This window comes from Macaca nemestrina, chromosome 2 (assembly GCF_043159975.1).
Source record: "Macaca nemestrina isolate mMacNem1 chromosome 2, mMacNem.hap1, whole genome shotgun sequence".
In the NCBI taxonomy this organism is placed as follows: domain Eukaryota; kingdom Metazoa; phylum Chordata; class Mammalia; order Primates; family Cercopithecidae; genus Macaca; species Macaca nemestrina.
This window is the reverse complement of record NC_092126.1, coordinates 32,340,046-32,352,443: the sequence shown is the minus strand read 5'-3', so window position 1 is coordinate 32,352,443 and position 12,398 is coordinate 32,340,046. Positions and strand designations below refer to the sequence as shown.

The following is a 12,398-nucleotide window of genomic DNA, read 5'->3' as shown; positions in this document are numbered from 1 at the left end:
AAGAAAAAGTACATTACTGAACAATAGCAATTAGAAGCTCTGAGGAATCTGTCTCTTCTTTTAGAAAATATTTCATTCTTGCTTTGGCAAAATGAATGAATTATGGCTGATACTCTTATTACTCAAGCTATTCCTGGGAATACAATTACAACTAGGTAAAATTGTACCCAATTTAAGAAAAACATTTCTTACAATTTAAGAAAAAATAAATCCTTTAATGCCACTGTTTAAGCCTCCAAAACAATCACTTATTAAAAGGATGTCTCTGGTATCCCAGAAAAATTACTGTGGCTTATATTTTCCACAAGACTCCCACAGAACAAATCATTGAATCAATAAATGACGACATTCGACAGGCTCTCTGGGATTTTGATAGTTAATAAACATAGGAAACAGAGGCTCCCATTAACAGTGTTAGATTATGCAGTCTCTTTTAGTTTTCCCAGCAACTCTAACAGGGAGGTTTCATTTTCCTTTTACGAATAAAGAATATTTTGGCTTAGCAATTACTTGCTCATGCTCAAATGGGTACACAGTACGGAGACTCCAAGATTTAAATTGGGTCTTTCTGATCCCAAGGCTCACGTTCTTTCCAGTGTATCACGCTGTTTAGTGTACATACTGAGGATTAAATATTTAAATAATAAAAGTCACTGTCTACTTGCTCAAAACAGTTTATATTCAGTGAGAAAACTAGTGATTTTAGTACTAGTACCCTTCTATAGGAAAAGTAGATTGGCTTACAATGAAACCACAAATCTCCAACACTATGGGTTGAATTATATGTTATTCCTTTGTGGTTTTGTGTGTGTGTGTATCCAGGTTTAGTGCATTTGTCTAAGGGCAGAAGGGTCAAAGTGTAATCTTTTTTGGGGGGAAGGAATGTGGGACACAATCTCTCAGTGGAATCTTGATCATAATGAGCTGCACCCAATATCCAGTCTGTGAAAGTAGTGGTAAAGGACTACAGATGGTGATAAAAGGTATAACTTAATTTAAGCAAATCTACACATCAAACCATGAAATTATAAAACTGATAAATTAGGGATAATCTACTTTTCCAAGTTTACCAAAGAATTTTCTAATTTATAGTCTTTATCATAGATTTTATTTAAATAGTTCCTATCTAAAAACATACTTTATATTCTTGCAAATAAAGTACACATTACCATTGCCTTTAAGATTAGAATTTTAGACTGGGCACAGTGGCTCACTCCTGTAATCCCAGCTTTTTGGAAGGCCAAGGTGGGTGGATCACTTGAGGTCAGAAGTCTGACACCAGCCTGGCCAACATAGTGAATCAGTCTCTACTAAAAATACAAAAATTAGCCAGGCATAGTGGTGGGCACCTGTAGTCCCAGCTAGTTGGGAGGCTGAGGCAGGAGAATTGCTTGAACCTGGAAGGTGGAAGTTGCACTGAGCTCTGATTGCACCACTGCATTCCAGCCCAGGTGACAAAGCGAGATTCCATCTCAACAAACAAACAAACAAAAAACAAACGAAGCAAAAAACAACAAAAAACCCCACAAAAACAAAAAAAAATCCCTAGAATTTTAGCCACAATCCAACACAAAAAAAGTTACTTATAAAAACTGTTTTGAAATTAAAGAGTTTATACTAAATTAACATTTGTGAAGAATCGAATTATGCTTCTTATTTTGAGGGTAAAAAGTAAACGTTAAAAACTGAATAATTCTATGTTATATGAACTACATTTTATAACATCTTTCCCCAGAAACCATTACTTATTTTTACTTTTCACTGACCCACACCATGGGGAATTACCAGACACTGAAAATCTTTTCTGTTTTCAACGAGTTTATTTTCTTCCACGAAAAAAAAAAAAAAAAAAATGTATCAAGATATTACAAATAGGTCTGGTAACTTCAGGTGAATATTATACTTATGGAACAGTTTATGCATCTTTTATTCTTGTTTTCACTTATTCATTCTTGGCCAACATTTACTTATTCTGTCATCTAATTTACTTATTTAAGCAACATGTAGTACCTACTACGTGCCAGATTCTGCCAGTTCAATTACTACCTTTTGGACACCAATTTACAAGGGTTCCTTGCAAACCTGAACTGTCTACCTCTGAAGGATACCTGTATTCCAATGTCTACCCAATCTTCTGATGACATTACTCATATACCTCCTCTCTCCCTTTCCCCATGATATATTCATGGCTGTAGCCTCTGAGAAGTCAGGTGGAAAAAAACATAAAAGTGATATTAAGATGCTCTTTTGGCAGGCAGGACAAAAAGGGACCTTTGTCTTTCTTCCACCAGATCAGCTAGTAAGGCTGGTGCTGAGAATAGGTAGTAATAACTATGATTTAGCAATAACTATGAAACCAATTTATTTCCCAAAATAGACTTAGGGCAAAGATAATCAACAAAAAATACAAAGAGGAAATACAAATTTGCAACAAAAACATCCCTGCGGAAGATGCCAGTTTATAGAAATAACTGATCCTCCACTCTCACTCATATGGTACTTACTTGCCATCTGTGTCTGATGTAGCTGCATAGTGCAGGGGTGTGCAGCCTCTTTCATCAAGGTCATTCACACTTGCTCCTGATCCCACAAGAGCAAACAGGCACTGGTAATTACAGTTGGCAGCAGCGTAGTGCAGTGGAGATCTTTTGTGCCCAAGTTAATACAAGGAAGATAAAAGCAAGAGACATAACTAGTAAACAAGAGCATAGCTGACTCTTACTCCTCCCAGTTACAAATACTGTATTTACAGTGAGACTTAGACTGCCATATACTAAGTCTTGTGGAGGGCTGGACATAAAGCTAGAAGAAGAAAGCAAGGTGGCAGAGAAACTTTAAGTATATGAAATAAGATGAAAATGCAGTTATTTCATTGCCTCCAGGCAGTAGCAGCAATCCCACCCCCAGTCCTTTGAGTGACTTTCAAATAACCTTCGTATTCTGCTCAGAAATGTGAAAACTTTCATTTTAAGAAAGTTTCCCCTACGTTAATAAAAATTTCCCTTCCACAGTACAGAGGTAGCAATTTCTATTCATGTCTAGAAGAGGAACAAAGGGTAAGAGAAAAAATAGAAGAAACATCCCAAAAAACACAATTAACCCTGAATTACTTTCAACCCTCTAAACTCAAAATATTTTTCAGAAGCCTTCTCTGTTATTTGTAGTATAGAATGCCTGAAGTACTAAACATTAATATAAACTGGATTAAAGTATAATTATAAAAGCAAATTAGCTATAAAAATATTGCATTCCAAAGCCAAACAAAGTGATTTTTTAATTTTTGTGGGTCATTAATTCTTTCCATTAGGAGGCTTATGAGAGCAGTCTGTTCTTCAAAGTAATTATGGTGTCAAATAGTTTTTATTTTCTTCTATTCATTTCTGATTTCCTACCATGCATAGTTCTTTTTACTTCTCTTCTGCACTGGTTCTATCACATGCATTGACATACATTCACACATTTTCTTCTGACATACACCCTTCCCTCTCATACACCTTGCTATGTATAATTCTCAAACTGTTGACCCACATAGTTTTGCTTATACTGTCATCTCTTTCAAACCAATTCCAGCTGCCTTCAATTCTTTCCTGTACGGATCTAATGAACTCTGTGTCAATTCCTACTCTAAGTAACTTAACAGTAGTTTGAAATACTGCTACCACAAATTCTTAACAATGAGGCCTGCTGAATGACTACAAAGACTGTCATTTCACAGCTGCCTTCCTGTTGTGAAATACTTAGTGGGATGTGTGGATATACGTGTGTGTGAGATTTATATAGAAAAGGAGAAAGAAAAATTACACGTATATATTTATAACCTATTTCCTCCCTCTTACTACTGCTCTGGAACAAGATATGGGCAGTAGAATCCCTCACAAAGAAACGACTTGAAGAAAGGAGAACTGTATCATTTTCTAGGTATTGTGAGTTTCTTGAAAAAACAAGTTCTATGGGGCTTTACATTTCCATAGCCATAATTATTGGACGGAGAGGAGTGATATCAAATATAGAGGCATTTATAAGGCCAAGGCTGTGGTTGGTAGGCTAGGGCTGTGGTAGGGACTCAAGAAGAAAACTGTGGGTGAAAACGAGTATTTGGAAGTTATTGACTTTAGCTGGGACTCTCAATGAATCATGATCACAATGTACAAGATGCTAAATTGTTCAGTTTATTTTCAGAAGCCAGTTAGAAGGTCAATCAAGTTATTAAGTAAAAATAGGCTCCATAAAGAAACTATATCATACCCTACCTCCCAAATTTGTCCTTTTTATTAAAGTCTGCACCAGTATTCAGCAGAAGGTTTAGGCACTCCAAATTCCTATTGAGAGAAAACACAGTTAGAAAACTTAATTGACAGTGATTTTATAATGAAATTGTTAGGTTTAAAGAAGCATGAAAGTATGTTTTTATATGAAGATAAATGTGACAAAAATGACATGATTTACATTCTATGAAGAATAAAACATTAAAATTCATCTTATCTAGAATTTAGAAAGCTATATACTTACATACTGGCACACTGAGGAAATAACACATGATTCATGTTGTCACTGTTTAAAAGGAAGATCACATTTGCAAAAGAGACTCTGAGGAGGCTTTAGGAAACAATATGCTTATAGGCTTTTTTTTTTTTTTTCCCTTGAGACAGAGCCTCACTCTATAGTTCAGGCTAGAGTCCAGAGGTGCAATCATAGCTAACAGCAGCCTTCAACTCCTGGACATAAGCGATCCTCCAAGCCTCAGCCTCCTGAGTAGTTAAGCTTACAGCTGTGAGCCACTGCATGAGTCCGGTAGGCTTTCCCTGATCTTTTCCTATACTATGACTGCTTACCTATATATATCTTTAGTTAATATTGGAGGAAAAGATATAACTTAAGTATTTCTATAATTTAATTGTATAAACCTCAACATCAAATTACTATGTTACAATGAAAACTGTAACTGCCAAGCAATCAGACACTGAAGTCTGTTGTCCCTCTCTCTCCAGGCAAGTTACAAGGAAGATAGGTTTTAACTGGAAGGTTCTCTGGTGACCTTGGAAGAACAAGGAAACCAGTCACATGCTCACAATCCATCTCTACAACTTAGACTGCGCTGGTGTACTCTCGGTTCAACGTACTTGTCCTCTGAAATCACTGAAAAATTTTAAGGAATTATCACTGAAAATAAAGTTTTTGCAAAATGTCCTTTTGAGAAATCATGAATTAAATGGCTTATCACAGATCTAAATTATCAGAAGCATTAGATAAGAAGAATGTTCCAGAGACCATGAGTTTTAGCTGAAGTTTGTTGCTCATTTGAACCAACTGCCTAATTTTCCCTGGTGGTACTATTTAAAAACTTAGTCCAAAATCTTCCAATCTCAAACTTTCCTCTTCCTAGTAGAGGTAAGACACAGCACAAAATGAACATTTTTTTCCGGGAAAAAAAAAAAAAAAAAAAAAAAAATTTAAAACAAATCTACTTAAAGAGTACTTGTTTATTCAGAATATTCCCAGTATTTTGATGTTCTCATTTGAGAATATACTTTTTAAAGAAACAATTTTATTAGATTTTTTCACTTATCCAGGAATTATGTTCTTTTATAGAAGGCAGTATTTCCTTTTGTAGGTTTATTCTCTCTCTCACTCATAACCTACAACTTGGCTGGAATAAGATGAAAAAAAGTATTCTGCCACCCTGGACCTTTTTTCACAAACAACTCCTGTTTTGTTTTCTATTTTCTGGTAGCCCAGAATTAATACAAGAGGAACCAAAGATAAAGAGAAAACCTGCCAAGATCAGCTATCTTTTTCTTAAAGAAATAAAAATACTATTAACATACCCTCCAGCTGCAGCTGCATGTAGACAAGTCCTGCCAAAATCATCTGGGGTATCTATATCAAATCCTACAAGAATGAATACATCTTATTTATAACAGACATATTATTTTACACTAAAGAATTATGTCATGAAATGTCAAGAATCACATCCTCCCCTCCAATCCCAAACTATGGGTTCTAAAGTGCCAGGGTGCCTGTTTAAAAGCAATAGGATACAATGGAGTATTATTTAGCAATAAAAAGAAATAAAGTACTGATACTGATACATGAATAACCCTTGAGAACATTATATTAAGTGAAACAAGCCAGTCACAGATCACATGTCAGGTGAGTCAATTTATAGGAACTGTTCAGAACAGGCAAATTTTATAGACATGGAAAGTAGATTAGTGGTTGCCTAGGGCTGAGGGAAAAAAGAAATGGAGATTAACTGCTAATGGTCTTTCTTTAACAGGGGATGAAGAGGTTTTTTTGTATTTTTTTTGAGACAGAGTCTCACTCTGTCTCGTAGGCTGGTGTGCAGTGGCGCAATCTTGGCTTACTGCAACCTCTGCCTCCTGGGTTCAAGCGACTCCTGCCTCAGCCTCCCAAGTATCTGGGATTACAGGTGCTCGCCACCATGCCCAGCTAATTTTCGTATTTTTTTTTTTTTTAGTAAAGATGGGCTTTCACCATGTTGGCCAGGCTGGTCTTGAACTCCTGACCTCAAGTGATCTACCTGCCTCGGCCTCCCAAAGTGCTGGGATTACAGGCATGAGCCACCATGCCAGGCCTGAACCCAACATCTTCTAAAAGGGGTTATTAAATTATCCATACTGGACCCATCTGCATGTAATTTTTAAAAAGAAGGATAAAGAGACTGTCTTAGAATTTTGAGGGGTTTGAGGAGACATACAAAAGTCTGCAAAGGTTGCCCTTACCTGAAGAAAGAAGTTTTCTGCAGCAATCTGAAAAGCCGCTTAAGGCTGCCAAATGGAGGGGGAACATTCCATGTATGCCACGCCTAAAGTTAATAGAACAGGACAGTGTCTTCATTTTAATACAAGAAAAATACAAACAGTTAAATACATTACGAAAAGACCACTTAAGTGAAAGGTAACTAAGAGTCAAAATGTCTAACACTATGGAGAGTAATTTGGCTAAAGGTTGACGGTAGGCATAACTTATTACCCAGCTATTTCTCTCCAAAAGTCGGGTTTTCCACCTTCAGCACTACTGTCATTATGGACTTTGCTGCGGAAACGTGAGAAGTCATTCTGTGCATGCAGGCTTATAGGCTGTTCAGCAGCATCCCTGGGCTCTACCCAATGGATGTCATTAACACTAACACCTTCCTCCCCAAATTGTGACAACCAAAAATGTATCTAGACATTTGCTTAGAGAGTAAAATTCACTACCCTGTCACCCCACCATTGAAACATTTCCATAATGCAATATGTTCAAGAATATTTATTGCAGTAATTCTGTAATAGTGAAAAACTGTAAGCAACTTGTATCTACAAATAAAGAGAATGAATATACTGTGAAATCTTTATCTGATAATTCTATTAAAAAAATGAACTAGAGCAACTCGTACAGATGTGGAAAAAGGCCCTAATTTGTATTTAGATGGCTAAATCAACAAGCTCACGTAATTTTTTTGGAAAAAGTTACAAAACAGATAGGTGCAGTACCACACCATTACAGAAAGTAAAAAAGATTTACAATTTGTTAATGAACACATGTAAATGTGATACAAAGAATGATAAACATAAATTTAAGTATGGTGTTTCTTGCAGAGCATTAACAGGAGGACTCATCTTTCAAACAAATTATTACAATGGGTACTTTTATATATAAAATAAATACAAGTAAACTGTTCTGACCAAAATGGGGGTGGAGGTAAGAAATCCTTTGTAGGATTCCAAGGAATCCCTGAACTTGGCACAGCACAGCCTGAAAACTATTATCCACAGATAGTATTTGGATGAAAAAAAAGCATTTGGCACATACAGCTTTCCGGGACTTTTAAGTACGTCTAGCTTAAAAATAAAGAGATCACAAAAATTAACAGCTCTGATCAAAACTGCATTATTACTCAAAGTGAGAAAGAACTGGAGTAAGATACATAAAAATACACTGGCTTACCAAATAAAATTGTATTTAAACATTTTAACCTACCACTTTGTCAATACAAAAGAAAGTTCAAGAAATTAATATAAGATTGAGGATAAAATCCACATTTCCACCTAAAATATCCAGAAAACTGCAGTTCACTTCCCTTTATGCTTGCCTGTGTCAGTTATCAACACCTCAGTAAGTACTTACTTTGCCGTGTCAGCACCACTTGTAATAAGAGTGTTGATCAGCAGCTCATGGCCATACCGTGCAGCTATGTGCAGAGGAGTATTTCCATTCTTATCCTCACAGTCGATTACAGCTCCTGCAATACAGGACTTACTGTCAGATACTGGACCATATAAAGATCAAATCAAATCTACTACATGAAAAGTAATAAAAAATGCTGTTCACATACAAACTAATAGACATAGCAATTTTAAATAGATTTCATTCATAGCTCATTTATCGGGCCAGGCAATGGATTTACAGCTTTTATACTTAAAGCAATTGTGTGAATGAAGCATAAGATTTCAGTAGATTTTTAAATTGACAAGAGGGTTCTAAGGTCCAGTAAGTCTGGAAACTGCTGTATTAAAACAAAATTAAACACGTTTCTTTAGAGCAATACTTCAGAGCTTTAATGTGCATACTCTTTGTCATCAAGACTACATGCAATGCTTCAAAAAGTATTGGATCATGAACCTATTTCAACTTTTCCCCTGCAAAACCATAGCACCTACTATCTTGAGGATAAGTTTCTTGGAATATGCCTTGGAAAACACTGATTTAAAGTAATATAACTAAAAGTTCTTTTGATTTAAAAGTTTAGCTTGCCTGATATTAATTTAAACACAAAAGAATACAACCTCAGGAAATTAAAATCCTGAAAACAGTCACAGATACTGAACAGGGGAAAATGATAAATGTATAATGTATATACAGAGTACACACATTAATATATAATACAAATTACGGTAGAAAGTAATTTTCTATTTAGCAATACTGAAAAAAGCTAATACTAACTGCTGAAGAAATAAAATAATTCAGGGACCAAAACAAAAAACCAAAAGTACGAAAGATACAGCTACATGGTATTTTATACTCTTTAATATTTTATTTTCATGAGCTCTGAAGTCATATATTAAAAATACACAAACTGTGATGACAATTTCTCAATACCATTCATTTGGTGGATGTTTTTACTACATTTAAGAAAAAAAAACAAAAAACAAAAAACAAAACAAAAAAAAAACCAGAAATACTTTTTACCACTCTGGATAATGGTTTGTGATCGGGAGAATCTACCGTGGAGAGCAGTCATGTGTAGTGGGGTTTTCCCATCTTTACTCTGGGGGAAAAAAAAAAATTACTCACTCTACTATATCCATAATATGTAATCCTTAGTTTTACTTTGAATACTCTCTTGCATCTTTATTTTATAACTATTATACAAGAATTAAGTTTAACTGAGGCCTATGGAGGTAAAACAGCTGTTTAAAATTAGGAATTAATTTTTTTAGCATGTGTATCATAAAACACAAATATACAAAAATTCCATGCTTACAGCTTATAAAAATTGGGAGTGGGACAGTAAGGATGTGTCTCCCAAGTTTCAGATTCAATATTTCACATTGCTCCAATATTTCCATTCTAAGAAATTCTGAATCCCTCCTTGACCAAGTAAAAGTGAGTATCAGAATTAACTTTGTGAATTTTGTGTGGATACATTAAAAAAAATAAATACAAATAATTTCAGCCACTATAATTAAAAAACTTCATATATTTGTTTACAGTTATATGTACTAGATATTTTCTCAAATCACTTAAAATAATAACTCAGACTGACTGCACACATATATATTTCATGTAGAAGTTCTAAAGGAGTTCCAAATATGAAGAAAAACAATCCCTGAGTTAGGTTATCTTTTCTTCTGATTAGGTGGTGTCTTTTCTTTTCTAAAATATTTTAGTTAACCAAAACGTACATGTTACCAATGCAAAAGAAAAACTACTTAGCACCTTCCTAAACTCACAGCAACATTCAGTATGCCTTCTGTGTAGGTACTAAAATGGAAATGTCACAAGTATCCTAAGTTTATGCTAACACAGTACAATGCAGATATTAAAAATCCTCATGTCATTATAATAATAATTAGAACATCCTAAGTATCTACTTAAGTGTTTGATTCCATAATATGAATTTTTCAAGTAAACAAGCCATCCGATTGGCAAGCAATTTTAGAGAAGTTCTAATCTTTTGGAGGCAGTATGAGAAAGGAAGGAAAAGAGGAGAGAGGATGCATGCATGCACAGGTTCTGGAGTCAGAATAACCTAAGCGTGAATCCCAGATCTCCTACTTACCACAAGCAAGATTTTGGACAAGTTGCCTAACTTCTTTGTGCCTTCACTTCCTCAACTGAAAATGAGGATAATACCATCTACATCTCATTGGTCTACTGTACAGAGTAAATACAATAATCTTTGTAAAACACTCAGAAGCATATCAGTGCTTCTCAGGATATATTTGTTTTATCATTATTTTTTAATGTACTAGTTGTTATTCATTCAACCAGAAAAAAAAAAGGGGGGGGCAAAAAAGCATCTTGGCAAAAAGGATTCTGTCTTTCCAAAATGTTCCAGATAGGATATATCCTAATTTTTATTGTTAATATTTTAGCTACAGCCCTTTTTTTCTTTTTTTTTTTTTGAGACTTGCTCTGTTGCCCAGGCTGGAGTGCAGTGGGATGTCAGCTCACTGCAAACTCTGCCTCCTGGGTTCAAGTGATTCTCCTGCCTCAGCCTCCCGAGTAGCTGGGATCACAGGCGTGCGCCACCATGCCCAGCTTATTTCTGTATTTTAGTAGAGATGGGGTTTCACCATGTTGGGCAGGCTTGTCTTGAACTCAAGATCTCAAGTAATCCACCTGCCTTGGCCTCCCAAAGTGCTGGGATTACAGGCGTGAGCCACCGCGCCTGGCCTTTTTTTTTTTTTTCCTTACAGAGATGGGGGTCTTGGTCTGTCAGCCAGGCTAGAATGCAGTTGTGTAATCATAGTTCACTGCAACCTCGAACTCTAGGGTTCAAGTGATCTTCTAGCAACAGCCTCTGGAGTAGCTGGGACTACTGGCACGTAACATTACACCTGACTAATTTATTTTTTGTAGAGATGGTGTCTAAGTTGCCCCGGCTGGTTTTGAACTCTTGGGCTCATGTGATTCTCTGGCTTTGGCTTCCCAAAGTGCTGGGTTTACAGGTGTGAGCCACCATGCCTGGCCAGCTATAGCCAATTTTTACAGACATAAGAAAAAACATAGATTCCATTGATTAGAAGGATAACAAAAAAAAGGGGAAAACAAAACAAAACAGAAACCCCCACGACTCAAAACAAAACAAAAACTTGTAATAAAAATTTGATTAACATAATGATGAAATCTGGAAGATAAAATTATAATTAACATTTATATATATAGCACGTTTCAGGCACAGTTTTAAGACACTTCACATGGTCAGGTACAGTGGCTCATATCTATAATTCCAGCACTTGGGGAGGCCAAAGCGGGAGGACTGCTTGAACTCGGGAGTTTGACGCTGCAATGAGCTCTGACGGTGCCACTGCACTCTAGGCTGGTCAAGAGTGAGATTGTCTCCCCACCTCCCTTCCTCCTAAAAAATCAAAACCAAATCCACTTCATATATGTCATTTAATCCTCACAACCCTATGAGATTGATACCATTAATCTTGTTTTACAGATGAGGAAATACAGGCCCCAGGGTTAAGTGATTTTACTAGGTCTCATAGCTAATAAGTGATGAGTCCTTTATTTATTTTTTTGTTTTAGAGACAAGGCTTGCTATATTGCCCAGACTAGACTTGAACACCTGGCTCAAGCGATTCCCTCACCTCAGCCTTCTGAGGGTAGCTGGGACTAAAGGCACACATAATTGGGCCTGGTTAGAATCCTTTATTATAAGCCTATAGGTGACACTGGATCAACATTTTTACTTTCTACATTCTGTTCATAAAACCTATTCTAAGTATACAAAGGAAAAAGATTTGGATTACCAACTAAAAAGTTTGCCATAAGACATGTTAGGAGGGGAGAAGGCACAGTTATTTCTCTCTGAATTGGAGAAACATCGTAGAGTTTTCTTTTTTTTAATCACCTCAAATCATTTTAGCAGAAAGCTAGGAGTATTAAGAAAAAGAAAGACAGAAAGAAAGAAAAATAACAAAAACCAAAAATTAGATCTACAAAAATCCTAATGATTAATCTCACAGGCATCCAAAAACAGTAACTACAAGCCAAACATTTCACAGTATGTTTTTAGGTTTAAACTTCAAAACAAGCATTTGGTGCATTTTGCTCAGCTGACCAAAATCTATTCTTAAAGAACAACAATGTGGGTGGGAAAACATGTGCATATAAATAAAACAATCAGTGCAGTAAGGCTCATGTCAAGCAGTTCTAAAAAA

At 35.7% G+C, this 12,398-nt stretch overlaps 1 protein-coding gene across 18 annotated transcripts in view; it reads right to left on the bottom strand.

Moving 5' to 3' along the window:
• Nucleotides 1–12,398, bottom strand: part of LOC105490410 (ankyrin repeat domain 28) — a 190,659-nt gene that overhangs the window by 37,934 nt on the left and 140,327 nt on the right. For all 18 annotated transcript variants that reach the window (XR_011619668.1, XR_003020022.2, XM_011755990.3 and 15 more), the window contains 6 exons: nucleotides 9,193–9,271; nucleotides 8,131–8,245; nucleotides 6,744–6,826; nucleotides 5,826–5,889; nucleotides 4,251–4,319; nucleotides 2,505–2,645 (listed from right to left, as the gene is read on the bottom strand). Coding sequence is in view for 16 of the 18 variants with exons in the window: in XM_011755990.3 (XP_011754292.1) it covers nucleotides 2,505–2,645; nucleotides 4,251–4,319; nucleotides 5,826–5,889; nucleotides 6,744–6,826; nucleotides 8,131–8,245; nucleotides 9,193–9,271 (551 nt within the window). In the remaining 2 variants the exon portion in view is untranslated. The remainder of the gene's footprint in view (nucleotides 1–2,504; nucleotides 2,646–4,250; nucleotides 4,320–5,825; nucleotides 5,890–6,743; nucleotides 6,827–8,130; nucleotides 8,246–9,192; nucleotides 9,272–12,398) is intronic.